We start from the raw sequence: 17,231 nt of genomic DNA, 5'->3' as shown, positions 1-17,231 counted from the left end.
TCATTTTACAGTTCTTTGACCGGCGAAACTGTATCCGAGAGCAATTACGCGCACGCCGAGAACGTCTGGTCGCGATTCTCCATTCGGACGCTAGGCGAATATAGCGATTTGTATCTGAAAATCGACGTCTTGTTATTAGCCGATATTTTCGAAAATTTTCGAGATAAATGTATCGAAAGTTACGAACTCGACCCCGCTTATTACTATACTCTCCCCGGATACACATGGGACGCCATGTTGAAGCATACGAAAATCACGTTCGAGCTGCTTACAGACATCGACATGGTTATGTTCATCGAACGTGGTATACGCGGTGGTCTGAGCCAATGTTCCAACAGATACGCGCGCGCTAATAACAAATACATGAAAGAATCGTACGATCCAACGAAACCATCGTCATACTTGATGTATTTTGACGTTAATAATTTATACGGATGGGCAATGTGTCAACCGTTGCCCTATGCCGATTTTCGATGGGTCGACGACGTGTCGAATTTTGACGCGTCATCTATCGCGCTAGATTCCCCTACAGGCTATATCCTCGAAGTCGATCTCGAATACCCGCGACATCTTCACGATACGCACATTGACCTACCGTTTTGTCCGACGCGCGACAAGCCGCCCGGTAAGCGGGAATTGAAACTGCTTGCAACGTTATACGATAAGAAGCGTTACATGATACACTACCGTAACCTACAGTAGTGTACGCGTCACGGCCTTCGTGTAACAAAAATACATCGCGTATTATAATTTACGCTAATCTCCATGGCTTCGCAGTTATATCGAATTAAATACACATTTTAGAACACTCGCGAAAAACGATTTCGAGAAAAATTTATATAAATTAATGAATAATGCTGTGTTTGGCAAAACGATGGAAAATGTGCGGAATCGTGTCGATGTAAAATTATTAACAAAATAGGACGGTCGATACGGCGCGGAAGCGATGATCGCGAAACCGAATTTCCATAGCAGAAGCGTTTTTTCGGAAAATCTGATTGCGGTAGAATTGCGCAAACTCGAGGTGAAATTCTACAAACCGATTTATGTGGGTATGTGCATACTCGACATATCCAAGATATGTTTGTATGAATTTCATCACGAATACATGTCTCCTCAGTATCGCGATAAATGTAAGATTATGTATACCGACACAGATAGTTTGATATATCACATTGAGTGCGTTGATGTGTATGAGAACATGAAACGCGATATCGCCATATTTGACACGAGCGATTATGCGGTGGACAATGCGTACGGTATACCGCTTGAAAATAAAAAAGTACCGGGCCTGATGAAGGACGAAAATAACGGTGCCATAATGACCGAATTCGTCGGGCTCAGAGCAAAGATGTACGCATTACGAGTCGATGGGAAAAAGGATACAAAAAAAGTTAAAGGCGTCAAGAGCAACATTGTCGCGAGAACGATAACGTTTGACGATTACACGCGGTGTTTGAAAGAAGAAATTGAAATGACGCGCCAGCAGTCGTGTATACGATCTAAACTGCACCAAGTATACACGATCCGCGAGACGAAAATTGCTTTGAGTCCGTACGACGATAAGCGGTATATCGTACCCGAAACCACAGATACATTACCGTGGGGACATTATAGGATACCATTGTAATATGTAATGTAAAATATATAAAATGTAAAATGTGTGCAATAAATTATCTATTAAAATAATTATTAATAAAAATTTTTATATTGCATATATTTTTATGTAATGTAATGTATATTTCATACATCTTATTATCTTAATCTTTCTATTAAAAAAATTCTCTATTAAAAAAAAAAAATTCTCTATTAAAAAAAAAATTCTCTATTAAAAAAAAAAATTCTCTATTAAAAAAAAAAATTCTCTATTAAAAAAAAAAAAAAAAAAATACATGTACTATCGAAAGGAATATTAATAAGGATTTTTTGTATTTTTTTATATTTCATATATTTTTATGTGTATCTCATACATCTTATTATAACTTATTAAAAATACATGTACTATAGAAAGGAATATTGATATGGATTTTTTATGTATATTTTTATGTATATTTTTATTTTTTTCAAATATTATAAGGTTATACATATATATTTTTTCCAGAAAATTAAAAAATAAACACTGTATGATTAATTAAATCACATTGTCTTTATGTATCCAAGAATTGTGTGAATTGTCAAATCCCAGCCATTTCACGTAAATCTCATCATCCCTCCTGCGCAGTACTTTCTCCACGAGATACACGTCCGGATAATTCGCGCGATGCAACTCGTGTTCGTAGAACGCTCCAGCGATAGATTTTTTGCGATAATCCTCAAGTAGATAGCTTACGGGATTAGTATGCTGCACTTTTATAATTTTAAACACCTCGGTTGTCCAATTTGGCGTGTAACCTTTCTCGAAAACTGTCTTGTACTTGCTAACGCGTACCGAGTCACCTACTTTGAATTTCGCCGGATCCGCGATATTTACATGGTTGTACAGTAGCCAAGAGTCTTTCAGCGATCGCGGGGGTAACGTCGACGGGCCGCATACTGATCTTTCGATGCTTGCGCGCGTTGTAATTCGATACGTTCCGGCAACACGTTGATCCACTGTAAGATCCGTTTAGCGTAAACATCTTCCACATGTCGTTTTTCAGCGTGCGATTGAATCGCTCAACGATCGATGCCTTTAATGTCGAATATGTAGAATAATGATTGATGTCGTGTTTTCGCATGAGCCGTTGCACGTCGACGTTATAAAATTCCTTCCCCATATCGGTCTGTATATTTTTCGGACACCTCTTGCTATCTCGAATTATCTCGGCGATAGCGTCAGCTGTCTCGCTTCCACCTTTACTCTTGAGTGGTACGGCCCACGCGTACTTGCTCAACGCATCGATGACAGTGAGTATGTAGTTGTAACCTCTGTTGAAACGAGAGTACGGACGCATCTCGACGATGTCGGCTTGCCACAGGTCATCGTATCCCCGCACTATGACGTGTCTTCGGGGGAAATTTTTTCTCGCCGGTGCGTGCAGTTCATTCACCAACTGCCGTTTCTCTAAACTATGTTGTTTCTTCGCTTCCTCGATTATTCCCAATCGTCGATCCATCGTTGTTTTGATTCGTCGATCAAATAAACGATACGTATCACCATGCGTTTTATTATTCGTTGTCACTCTTTAGCCGTTCATTGCCGTTCGACAGCCGTTCAATAGCCGTTCGACAGCCGTTCAATAGCTGTTGCTGACCCGTTCGTAGCCGTTCAATAGCCGTTCGTAGCCGTTCACTGTCGTTCGATAGCCGTTCAATAGCCGTTCAATAGCCGTTCAATAGCCGTTGTTGACCCGTTCGAGGTCGTTCAATAGCCGTTGCTGACCCGTTCGAGGTCGTTTCCTCTTCGATCGCTGTCACTCATTGTAGTTCGATAATCCTTCGTAGCCGCTCGATAAGCCTTTGTAGATGTTTAATAATTGTACAATAGCTGCTCCTAAACTGTTCGCTACAGCTCATTATAGATTGATAGCCGTTTCTGAATTAGTGTTAATCGCACGTCGAAGTTCGTTTATCGCAATCTGCAAAGCTCGTATATCCTTCTCGAACGCAATCAGCTTCTCGTCTGATTCTTTCTGTTGATTCTTCAACAGAAGAATTTTAATAGAACGTTTTAACATATTGTTCCACATACAGTTTGTTGACTGCATCGGTATCAGCCTCAGGTTGCGCTACACGACAAATCTTGCGCAACCTCGCGTCATAGTCCGTAGCGACGCGATACAGAGCGTTTCGACGCAAGTAACTTGTCACCAATTTACTCCAATGATCGCTTGTGCAGATTTCTTCATTTCTCCGTTCGAATAATTCAAATTTGTTGATGTAGGCATTTTTTTTTCGATGTGAGTAACGTCGATCGACTGAATAGTTTTGTCGAGACACCATTTAATTTATAATAAGGCCAGCTTCGCGAAGTTCCTCTATGATCGACAGGATCTTGTTGTTATGAGCGTTGTGACCAGCTCGGCGCGAAGCGTCGAGCAATCGTAAGCGATCCACTAGCTCGTTGGGATCGTCCCAGTGCACGTAATCGATCTTATTGTCGGTTAGCGTCATCGCGCGAGGCGTGAATACTCCCGTTCCCTTTTTTTCTTTTTCGATTCGATTGACATCAACGGTGCGATTATTTGTTTATACTTGTATCCCTTGTTGCTCTTTAATTGACCTTGCGCATCATATGACGTTTATGCGCACTCGTCGTCATCAATATGCTCTTATATTTTTGCATATCGTCCTCAGTGTATATGACGTCGTCGGAATTTCTTNAATGCGTGTGTAAAATATAGTAATCCCAAATGTAACAGCTTTTAAACCTATTTGTAACTTGTCAACTTTGTACAATATTGCAAAAAAAAACTTACGTGGCATTAGCTGGTATTATAATTGATTATTTATTATATTAAATGAATTATTAAATACCACTCAGAGTGTGCCACGAGAAGACTGCACGATAGGACTTCACACTCCGGTTTTTCGTTTTTTTGTGTTTTTTGTTTTTTTAATTTTTTTTTAATTTTTTAAAGTTTATTTTTTTAAGTTTTATAATTTTTTATTGATTTTTATAGTTTAATTTATAATTGTGATGTTGATTTTGACTATAAATACTTGTTAAATGAAGGTCCTTTAATTGTGAATTACATCTTCAATTATTACTTATTTTATTACTTCTTCACGCGACTGGATCAGCAAATGAATCAATTATATCATTATAATTTATACGTTTTGCGATTTCTGATTCAATTGTGAGAACTGCTGAATAGTTGAGACGTTCATCACACATCGTAGATCCGGAGATAATTTTTGACGCGCCGTAATACTGAGAAAATCTTTCTGCTGAACAGTTTGTACAGGTATGCATAAGAAGATTTCTAAGTACGATATTAATGTTAAGGATACCACTTCTTGAAGGCCTATCGTAAATCATTTTGCAGATTTTCTCGAATAGTGCTTGGAAGGATCATTTCTTTAAATTTTTTTAAAATCCAAAGAAATGGAGACATTCATTTTGAAACGATTCTGAGTCTGGCAAGTCTTCTTTATATTTCATTACTTCTGGCAGCATTTTTGCAATAGTTTATCATCCATTGTTTAATTCCATTTAGTTAAAAAAACCCCAAAAACTCGTGCCTCAACTTTTCATAGACTGCTTTTCGTTCTAACTCTGGCAACTATTCTATCAACTATGACATAAAAGTTATTTGATTTTAAAAGTATTCTCGCCCAATGAATTCGGTTTCAAATTTCGTGATTCGTCGTCTTGAAGTTTTCTTATCCTTTTCTTTTCGATGTATCTTCATACTCTGTAATAAATGATTTTTTAAGAGCAGCATTTCGTAGGTATCAAAAGCTTCCCTAATACTTTCAACATAGTTTATTAGTGAACCGTATAGTTCTGCTACAGTATAAAGATCATGTCAGCTTGCTTGGAGCTTCCTTGCTAGAAAAATAAAGTCTCTGTAATTACATTATCCCATACTGAAAAAGAATAGCTGTTTCAAGGCGTTGTAATTTGACGGAGGTTACCTGAAGCTTCACATCGATTACAAGATTTTTCTGTTTCATTCCTCTCGCAATTGATGTTAAGAGCTTCAATTCACTTCATTCCAATCTTTATTAAGACTCTGACACGCGTCATAACGGGCTGACCATTCGTGTTTGTGACAAGCCTTTTAGAGTTCTGTTTTCACGTTGAGTTAAATGTCTCTGTAATATTTTCCAGCGATTTAGTAGAACTTGGAAAAAAATACATACAAATTTTGAAAGAAGAAAGAAAAAAGTCATTACTTTCTTTACAACAACTTGCTGCTTGTTTCCAACTAAATTCAGGGAATGAGCTGAAGCAGGGAGAGTATATAGAATTTGGAGAAATTTCATTAATTCTAGCTTGTAATCCGGCATTATTTCCAGACATATTCATGGCATTATCATATGATTGACTTCTACAATTTGCAATATCGATATCAAAAGCCACAAGCACAGTAACAACAGCATAAAAAAGTTTGATTGATTTATGACCAGCATTCGGAACAAAAACATAGAAACCTCTCTACAGGATTTTCATTTTCCAGAATATATCTCACAATCACTGCAAGTTGATCGGTATGGATATGTCTGGACTTGAATCTATTATAATGGAAAAATACTTGGCACTCTTTAATTCTTTAATTATTTGTTTCGTTACTTTTTCAGCCATTAACTTAACGAACTGTTCATATGTAGTAGAAGATAAGTACGAAGTGTGGCCTTGACCTGGATTACCGTACTTAGCTATATGCTCTGCCAAAAAAGGATCAAATTCCAGAAATAAGTTCAAGACACATTATAAAGTTACCACTGCTTGACGAACCAAACTTCTCCGATATGACCCCTTAAAGGTAAACCTGCAGTTACCAAGCACGGACAAGTGGCTACAAACCCGTTTTAAAAACGTTGCGCCAGTACTTTTTCTCTGTGTCTATTTGATAAGAAAAATGTGTATCAATTTTCCAAGAGTGTTTGATCTCATTTTCATTTCTAAAACACACGACTTGTGTTCAAAAGAATTCTCGTGATTTTTCAATGCATCATTACCATGCTTCCAGTCGTCAAATCCTTCTTTGCTATTTTTGTGTTCCACCAAATAATTGACAAAGGAACACTGAACCAGAACTTTCTGAGTACATTAAATACGATCGCTTTACTATTTGGCCATTGACAAGTTGGGTTTTAAATAAAGATTCATTTAAATATCGATATTGCTTACCACAAAGTCTCTTTAGGGGAAAAATCAAAAATTCTTATCATGAACATCTTGGTTAATTCCATGCTGCAAAAACGTATTCACGTTGTAGCATCATTTACTACCCATAAAGCTGGATCCTTTACAATCACATTAGAACTAACTGCAAAATTATTACTTTTGATTGAGATTAATCATAGAAGACGAGGTAGTTGACTCTGGGGACTTTGAGGTGAAATTAGAATTAGGGTCTATGTCACACGCTGTTGGTACAATTTCTTTGATATTATTCGAACAAATAATGGGAAGCAGCTGTTTTGAAGAACCAGCAATGGGAATTGCTGGTTCTTCAAAGTTATTTAGTTGATTAACAACTTTAGGTTGAGTAAAAAAACTATCAATTTTAAGAGTTTTTCTACGACACTACGTTCTCCTCAGCCTTATCCAACTTCGTTTCTTGTACTGACTTCCACTTAACCGTATTCGTCCGTCACTCATGTTTCTTATATAATATTTTTTTTTAATTGAAGGCTGCGATTAGCAGTCCAATGCAAATTATAAAAAAGAAAGAAAGTAAAAAGAAAAAAACTTAAAACTGCGATTATTAATTAAATTTATATATAGTTCTTTGTTGGTCGACGGCCGTGTAATCCATAAGACATTAGACGACGTTAACGGTTGAAACATGAATATCCGTGTCGTAATTTTCTTTCAGTTCGTTTTTTATTGCTACTGGCGGACTTACGAACATCACTAGCGGATAGTCTTTTATTATGCGATCAATAGCAAGAGTTGTTTTTTTCGGACGGCCACTTCGGGACTTGTTTCGATAGTTCCTCGTTTATTGACACTTATTCATATACTAACAAGCTGCCGAGACAAAAATTACGTGCAACTTCTGCTTTGTTTTTCCCTTGTTTTAGAGCGGTTTATAACAGCTTTTTAAAAGTCAGTGGAATATTCTTTATGCTTCGCATGTTTAAAAGAATCACAATAATTGATATAAACACAAATCAAGTAATACTACAACCGACCGCTTTGGAAAACTCGAAACTAAATGACTTCTCAAAATACTTTTGAGCGCAAGATATGGAATGTTTGTCATTCAGCGCCTACTATTGTTAAGGATCGCCCTGAATCGCGCATAAAAATTATTACCCCCGGTCATATAGCGCCATCCGTTTGCGCACTATCGAACCCGCGTTCACGTACGCCGTTACTATTTTTCAAAAATCATCCAGATCCGCGTGATCACGCGAATAATACACGGTCCTGGCCAATAAACAGGCTTATATATCACGCGATCTGACGTAATGATCAGGGATACGTCGAGGTCCGATCATACGATCCGTGATCAAATCTTTATCTATCGGGAAAAGGCTTTCTCCCCGAGAGTCTTCCGTTTTCCATTATAGTGATCGGAGCGTCATACGGAGAGTAAAATTAGTGCAAATTCGAGAGTTCGCGATAATCTTAACGAGCAAAGTTAAGATTCGTTTCATTAGTCTCACGCGTGTGAAATCCTTCAACCGCGAGCCTCAATCATTGTAACCGTTTCGCGAAGTAACATTGTGCGCGCCAGTAATCGTGTCCGCAGTGCACGTGAACAGTTCAAACGCGAGTGCCGGGATCTTTCGGAGCGCCTCCACTCTCGGCAAGAGGCGGAGACTTCGTCGTACCGCAGCTCCGTTCAAGCGAACTAGGCGTCTCTCTCGCTCTCACGCGAACGGCCGACCAAGCGCCGTCTCGCTCGCTCTCAAGCGAACGGCTGATAGATCGCCGTCTCGCTCGCTCTCACGCGAACGGCCGATAGAGCGCCGTCTCGCTCACTCTCCCGCGAGCCGTGAACAGTGTGGTTTCGCGTATTCATAGATAGCCACAAGTCAGCTATCTATCTCAAAATTGGGCGAACCGACGTGTATAGTGCGGTCTCGCTTGAACTTTAGTACGAGCGGCATAACGCCGTCTCTCTCGCATTCGTGGCGAACCGACGTGTATAGTGCGGTCTCGCTCGAACTCTAGTACGAGCGGCATAACGCTGTCTCTCTCGCATTCGTGGCGAACCGACGTGTATAGTGCGGTCTCGCTCGAACTCTAGTACGAGCGGCATAACGCCGTCTCTCTCGCATTCGTGGCGAGCCGTGAACAGTGCGGTTTCGCGTATTCATAGATAGCCACAAGTCAGCTATCTATCTCAAAATTGGGCGAACCGACGGGTATAGTGCGGTCTCGCTCGAACTCTAGTACGAACGGCATAACGCCGTCTCTCTCGCATTCGTGGCGAGTCGTGTATGGTGCGATCTCGCTCGAACTCTAGGACGAACGGCATAACGCCGTTTCTCTCGCATTCGTGGCGAGTCGTGTATAGTGCGGTCTCGCTCGAACTCTAGTACGAGCGGCATAACGCCGTCTCTCTCGCATTTGTGTCAAGTCGTGAACAGTGCGGTTCGCGTATTCGCAGATAGCAATATTCATTCTATCTATATCGGACCAGCGGACTGACGTGTATAGTGCGGTCTCGCTCAAACTCTTATCCGAGCGGCATAACGCCGTCTCGCTCGCTTTCACGCGAACGGCCGATATAGCGCCGTCTCACTCGCTCTCACGCGAACGGCCGATATAGCACCGTCTCGCTCGCTCTCACGCGAACGGCTGATAGAGCGCCGTCTCGCTCGTTCTCACGCGAACGGCTGATAGAGCGCCGTCTCGCTCGCTCTCAAGCGAACGGCCGATATAGCGCCGTCTCGCTCGATCTCGCGAACAGCTGATCGATAGCTGTCTCGCTCGCTCTCACGCGATCCGCGTAGTGGTGCGCTCTCACCCTACATCGCGTCTTGAGACCAGCAAATGTGTATCATTTTGTGACTTTAACAATAAACGGACAGTAATTCGCTCACCGGTCTTACTGTAACACATTAAGTCGCAACTGCAGATCATTTCATTCCTATCAAGTATTCCTTACGCGATCACGCACTGAGAGAGCTTGCGATACCCCCGCGGGTATGTGCCGGCAAAGTTCAATCGCGCTTACCCGGTCTTACAAAATTCGCGAATCGAAAGCGCGATCCCGAACATTTTGGTCCTTCGAGCCGGATCGTAAGAGCTCGAAGTCAGCGTGATAACAATACTGTGAGTGAATTTGAAAGTTTTGACTACTGTCAGTGACAATGAGTGAATTAGTTGAAAATCAGCTTTCGACGCTACGCTTCGTAGCGAAAGCACTGGACAATTTCAAGAAAATTGGCCGGAATAATCTCACCTCCGCCAAGATACGAAACCGAATGACATCACCCAAGGAAACGTGGAATAATTGCCTGGAAGGACATCGCCTGTTGCTGCAACATTATCCGGAATCAAAACGCGATCTCATCGCTTATTTCCGAGACGAGCAACTGGATCAATACCAGGAAATCTACTTGACAGCACTAGACTACATGTCTGACTGTTTGGAGGAACTGGAACCGTGCGTGAGTCCGCTCCAATCAAGCGACCGATCTGTATCTCATATACAGTCGGAATCCGCGTTATCATTGAGACATTTACCGCCAATTCAATTACCACCGTTCTCCGGTAAAGCCGACGAGTGGGAAACTTTTCGCGATCGATTCACTGCGTTAATCATAAAGAATCCCGAATTATCCGATTTCGCGCGCATGCATTTTTTGGTCTCAAGCTTGACCGATAAAGCTCGCGATGTTGTAGCGGGTACTTCTGTTACCGCTGATAATTTTGACGTCGCTTGGAAAGCATTAACTTCTCGTTTTGAAAATAAACGTAAACTTGTTGAACTTCACATTGCTGAATTATACAATTTACCTTCGGTTAACAAAGAATGTGCCGCGGACTTGCACGCTTTACGAGATAAAGCCGATCGAGCGCTTTCAGCCTTAAAGCGGTTAAACCGAACCCAAGAGGATATACTTAATGACATTTTAGTCTATTTTGTATCGCTCAAGCTTGACTCCGCCACTCGTCGCGCATGGAAACTCAAAACCGGATCGGAATCGACTCCGCCGAATTACGAAGACTTGATTACGTTTATATCATCGCGTGCGCTCGCATTAGAGGAATTAGCTCCTTCCGCTGCGAACAAAGGTCGACATACTGTTCAAGCGAACACTGCGACCTTCGCGCGTCAATCTTCCGGTCCGTGTCCAGTCTGTAAGACACCGCATTATCTTAGTAGGTGTCAACAATTTGTAATTAAGAGTCCGAATCAGAGACGCGAAATTGTCAAGAATTCAAATCTATGCTTCAATTGTCTCGGAACGAAACATTCCGTAAAAAACTGCCAAAGTAAAAATACATGTCGCATTTGTCAAAAAAGGCATCATTCTCTCTTGCATCTTGATTCGGCCTCTTCAAGCGATCTAGACGTTACACGAGCGAACACGTCTAGCACCAGCGCAACTATTGATAATCTCGAGCCATCGCAAACCGTCGCGATGTCCGCCGTATGTTCAAGTACGCCCGTGTCATCCGTATTACTGGCCACAGCGAAAGTAACAGTTCGGTCTCCCGACGGTCGCGTCTGTGAAGCTCGCGCCCTGATCGATCAAGGGTCAGAGGTCACTTTTATTTCAGCAAGATTAGCAAGAATCTTGCGGTTAACTCGGAAACGAATTTTCGCTCAAATTTCCGCAGTCGGCGGTATCAATGCGGATACATGTCGACATTCCGCTGTCATTGAACTCGCACCTCGCGGAAAGCCTAAGCCAGTTTTCACTACGGTCGCGTATATTCTAAATGCGCTTACTAAATACGCGCCGCGATTATCAGTCTCAGTATCGGATTGGAGACATATAAGTACACTCAAGTTAGCAGACGACGATCCCACAGGATCAAGCCCTATTGACGTAATCATCGGCGCCGACATTTACAGTCAAATCATTACGAATGGAATACGGAAAGGTCCAATCGGGCAACCTATCGCCCAGCGATCTCATTTTGAATGGATTATCTCTGGACTCGCTCAGAATCCAAACGTTTTGGCTCAAACGATTAACGTCTTTCATTGCTCAATCGAGCGTGAGTTACGCCGTTTTTGGGAAATCGAAGAGATCCCACGCTATAACATTTTGTCTCCTGCCGAAGAACAATGTGAGAAACATTTTCTTACGACTCACTCACGAATTTCCGACGGGCGTTACGTGGTTCGTCTGCCGTTTAAGACGAAGTTCCCTATCGACATCGGAGAGTCTAGATCAATAGCTATACGGAGACTAACAGCATTAAAAAGGCGTCTAGATACGAATCCAGATCTCAAATCGGAATATTCAGCGTTTCTTGAAGAATACGAGCAGTTAAAACACATGAAAAGAGTGCATCCTCCAACCGCATCTCATTCACCGGCGGTTTATCTTCCGCATCATCCTGTGATCCGCGCAACGAGCGCTACCACTAGACTGCGCGTCGTGTTCAACGCGTCCAGCCTCACAACAAACGGTACATCGTTAAATTCACATTTAGAGATCGGGCCTAAATTACAAACGGAAATAACGGCGATCTTATTACGATGGCGGAAACATAAGTATGTTTACATGGCGGATATTGCCAAGATGTACCGACAGATTTTGGTCGACCCTCGTGATCGTGACTATCAACGTATTGTCTGGTATACCATAATCAGGATCAATCGGACATTCAGGATTATCAATTGTCCACTGTTACGTATGGAACCGCGTCAGCTCCGTTCCTGGCTTTACGAGTGATCAAGCAATTGATAACAGACGAAGGAGCCGCATTTCCCCTTGCAACTCCGATTCTTCAAGATGATATTTACGTTGATGACGTTCTTTTCGGAGCCAATGACCTATCAGTGCTGCGTCAAGTCCGCGAACAACTCTGCTCTCTGCTGTTTCGCGGCAGATTTACTTTACGAAAATGGGCCAGCAACAACTCCGCATTACTAGCAGACATTCCGGAAGAATGTCACGGACTCGCCGGAAACAGATGGCTAACTTTCGAAGAAAATTTCAGTGTTCTGGGATTAACATGGAATCCCGCCTATGACACTTTTCAATTTCGCGTGGATCTCTCACCGACACTTCCAGATACGAAAAGGAAGATACTATCAACGATCGCTCGATTATTCGATCCATTAGGATGGGTCACCCCCGTTACGATCAACGCGAAAATCTTCATGCAACATTTGTGGAGATTAAAATTAAACTGGGACGACGCCATTCCGTCACAAACACTTCAGCGCTGGGAATCAATATACCACAACCTATCGGCCTTAAATAATTTACAGATTCCTAGATGGACATGTCAAGATGATAATACTGCTTTATGCGAGTTACACGGATTTGCAGATGCATCTAACGCGGCATACGCCGCCGCAGTTTATATGCATACGACCTCGCAATCAGGAGAGATAAAGATCACATTATTAGCGGGCAAGTCGAAAGTCGCGCCACTCAAGATCACAAGCATCCCTCGACTGGAATTACAAGCAGCATGCCTTCTTGCTTGGTTGATCGAGTTCACGCAATCCTCACTCCAGATGTCAAACGTCGCGTGTCATTGTTGGACGGACTCTACAGTAGTATTGGCATGGTTAAACTCACATCCGTCCAGATGGAAAACTTTCGTCTCTCATCGAGTCGCAGATATCCAATCTCGAGTACCTGAAGTTAAATGGCGGTACATTCCATCCGCGGATAACCCAGCCGATTGTGCTTCGAGAGGTATTCTACATTCCGATTTCAACGCCTTTAACTTGTGGTGGCACGGTCCTCCCTGGCTCAAACTAACTCAGACCAAATGGCCAAGAGATCCCGCTCCTCCGCTGGAAGAAGCGCCTGAGAAAAATCGGAAACTTATAGTACACGTAGCTCAAACAAATTCTGGCTGGGATTTAGCCACAAGATACTCCACGTGGCCGAAGCTAATCAGAATTACAGCATATACTATCCGCTTCGCAACCAGATGCCGAAAGAGAGATCAAACTTCAACTGACTCAGAGGTGCAAAGCCAATCTTTGACGGCAAGTGAAATTCAGACCGCACGCAAATTTTGGATTAGATCAATCCAGTCAGACGTTTTCAGTGACGAATTGGACGCTCTCAAGAAACAGCAATCACTTCCATCAAAATCAGCGTTAGCTATGCTTCGACCTTTCCTGGATGAAGATCATTTAATAAGAATCGGCGGTCGTCTAAAACATTCCAATCTTTCATTCGCTACGAAGCATCCGATACTTCTAGCTCCGCATCCATTAGTCAAACTTATCATCAGACACACTCATATTCGAGCATTACACGCAGGCGTTCAATTGACATTAGCAACAATACGCCAAGACTACTGGATTCTCCAAGCGCGAACTCAGGTCAAGCAAATCATACATCAATGCGTTACATGCGCCCGAGAAAGAGCAGAAGTTCCGACACAGCTAATGGGCGACCTTCCACAAGCTCGAATCTCCACACCCGCTCGAGCTTTCAGCCATTCTGGAGTGGACTACGCGGGCCCCATTTTTACTCGCGCATCCGCAGGTCGCGGCATTACGTCCCGAAAGGGTTACATTGTGTTGTTTGTCTGCTTGGCCTCCAGAGCAATTCATTTGGAGTTAGCCAGTAATTACTCCACCGAAGCGTTTCTCAACGCCTTTTCTCGGTTTTGTGCTCGCCGAGGTTTACCTTCCACAATGTACTCTGATAACGGTACGACGTTCGCAGGAGCCGACGCTAAATTGACAAAAGCTTATCAGAGCGCAATGCGCAACCCCGAGTTCCAGAGCAAAATTGCCACCGATAACATTAGCTGGCAGTTCATTCCTCCCCATGCTCCGCATTTCGGCGGTCTTTGGGAGGCCGGAGTTCGCAGTGTCAAGCATCATCTTAGACGAATTTTGGGCCCTCACACTCTCACGTATGAGGAATTTTCTACTCTGTTATGCCGCATCGAGGCTTGCCTCAATTCTCGGCCCATCGGTCCGCTTACAGATACTTTCGACGATTATAACCCCCTTACACCGGGGCATTTCTTAATCGGATCTCCCATCACGGTGAATCCCGAACCGTCCATTCTCTCCGTAAATGAAAGTCGACTCTCGCGGTGGCAATTAATTCGTCAATTGACAGAGCAGTTTTGGAAAATCTGGCAGAGCGATTACGTCAATACTTTACAACAGCGAGTTAAATGGAAGCAAGTACAACCGTCTGTGAAGCCTGGCTTAATGATATTAATTCGTAATCCGTTGCTTCCGCCGTGCAAATGGGAGCTAGGTCGGATCACACAATGTCATCTCGGATCCGACGGATACGTTCGCGTCGTTACCGTGCGCACCGCTCATTCTGAATATAAACGGCCGATAGTTAAGCTATGCGTACTACCCATCGATATCGAGTCTTCGACTAACGGTTCTCCGAGCGATAATTGAGGTTCACGCAGCCACAATTCAAGACGTGAATACGTCAAAGCGGACGCATGTAAATATGTAAATACACCGATGTACATATGTATATACTAATAATTTGTAATAATGTAAATATGTAAATCTGCGTTCCTGTAAATATGTACATATGTATTCATAACCTTGTAAAATCGCTCCGATGCGATATCAGTCGCTCACGGCGGGCGGCATCCGATAACTCTTTACTTTCGAAATTATAATTTCGAGGCGGGCGGTATGTTAAGGATTCGCCCTGAATCGCGCATAAAATTATTACCCCCGGTCATACTAGCGCCATCCGTTTGCGCACTATCGAACCCGCGTTTACGTACGCCGTTACTGTTTTTCAAAAATCATCCAGGATCCGCGTGATCACGCGAAATAATACACGGTCCTGGCCAATAAACAGGCTTATATATCACGCGATCTGACGTAATGATCAGGGATACGTCGAGGTCCGATCATACGATCCGTGATCAAATCTTTATCTATCGGGAGAAAGGCTTTCTCCCCGAGAGTCTTCCGTTTTCCATCATAGTGATCGGAGCGTCATACGGAGAGTAAAATTAGTGCAAATTCGAGAGTTCGCGATAATCTTAACGAGCAAAGTTAAGATTCGTTTCATTAGTCTCACGCGTGTGAAATCTTTCAACCGCGAGCCTCAATCATTGTAACCGTTTCGCGAAGTAACATTGTGCGCGCCAGTAATCGTGTCCGCAGTGCACGTGAACAGTTCAAACGCGAGTGCCGGGATCTTTCGGAGCGCCTCCACTCTCGGCAAGAGGCGGAGCCTTCGTCGTACCGCAGCTCCGTTCAAGCGAACTAGGCGTCTCTCTCGCTCTCACGCGAACGGCCGACCAAGCGCCGTCTCTCTCGCTCTCAAGCGAACGGCTGATAGATCGCCGTCTCGCTCGCTCTCACGCGAACGGCCGATAGAGCGCCGTCTCGCTCACTCTCCCGCGAGCCGTGAACAGTGCGGTTTCGCGTATTCATAGATAGCCACAAGTCAGCTATCTATCTCAAAATTGGGCGAACCGACGTGTATAGTGCGGTCTCGCTTGAACTTTAGTACGAGCGGCATAACGCCGTCTCTCTCGCATTCGTGGCGAACCGACGTGTATAGTGCGGTCTCGCTCGAACTCTAGTACGAACGGCATAACGCCGTCTCTCTCGCATTCGTGGCGAGCCGTGAACAGTGCGGTTTCGCGTATTCATAGATAGCCACAAGTCAGCTATATATCTCAAAATTGGGCGAACCGACGTGTATAGTGCGGTCTCGCTTGAACTTTAGTACGAGCGGCATAACGCCGTCTCTCTCGCATTCGTGGCGAACCGACGTGTATAGTGCGGTCTCGCTCGAACTCTAGTACGAACGGCATAACGCCGTCTCTCTCGCATTCGTGGCGAGCCGTGAACAGTGCGGTTTCGCGTATTCATAGATAGCCACAAGTCAGCTATATATCTCAAAATTGGGCGAACCGACGTGTATAGTGCGGTCTCGCTTGAACTTTAGTACGAGCGGCATAACGCCGTCTCTCTCGCATTCGTGGCGAGTCGTGTATAGTGCGGTCTCGCTCGAACTCTAGTACGAGCGGCATAACGCCGTCTCTCTCGCATTCGTGGCGAACCGACGTGTATAGTGCGGTCTCGCTCGAACTCTAGTACGAGCGGCATAACGCCGTCTCTCTCGCATTCGTGGCGAACCGACGTGTATAGTGCGGTCTCGCTCGAACTCTAGTACGAGCGGCATAACGCCGTCTCTCTCGCATTCGTGGCGAGCCGTGAACAGTGCGGTTTCGCGTATTCATAGATAGCCACAAGTCAGCTATCTATCTCAAAATTGGGCGAACCGACGGGTATAGTGCGGTCTCGCTCGAACTCTAGTACGAACGGCATAACGCCGTCTCTCTCGCATTCGTGGCGAGTCGTGTATGGTGCGATCTCGCTCGAACTCTAGGACGAACGGCATAACGCCGTTTCTCTCGCATTCGTGGCGAGTCGTGTATAGTGCGGTCTCGCTCAAACTCTAGTACGAGCGGCATAACGCCGTCTCTCTCGCATTTGTGTCAAGTCGTGAACAGT

General features: G+C 43.6%; 1 protein-coding gene across 1 annotated transcript in view; it reads left to right on the top strand.

Moving 5' to 3' along the window:
* The window catches only part of LOC112637665, a 28,357-nt gene extending 13,220 nt beyond the window's left edge, over positions 1–15,137 (top strand). The window contains exons 5-6 of the mRNA XM_025407874.1: positions 9,917–12,330; positions 12,384–15,137. Of these exons, the coding sequence (XP_025263659.1) occupies positions 9,917–12,330; positions 12,384–15,137 (5,168 nt within the window). The remainder of the gene's footprint in view (positions 1–9,916; positions 12,331–12,383) is intronic.
* Positions 15,138–17,231: the final 2,094 nt, after the last annotated feature.

The sequence above is a fragment of the Camponotus floridanus genome, unplaced genomic scaffold (assembly GCF_003227725.1).
Source record: "Camponotus floridanus strain SB8 unplaced genomic scaffold, Cflo_v7.5 scaffold190, whole genome shotgun sequence".
Taxonomy (NCBI): domain Eukaryota; kingdom Metazoa; phylum Arthropoda; class Insecta; order Hymenoptera; family Formicidae; genus Camponotus; species Camponotus floridanus.
This window is presented reverse-complemented; position numbering and strand designations above follow the sequence as displayed.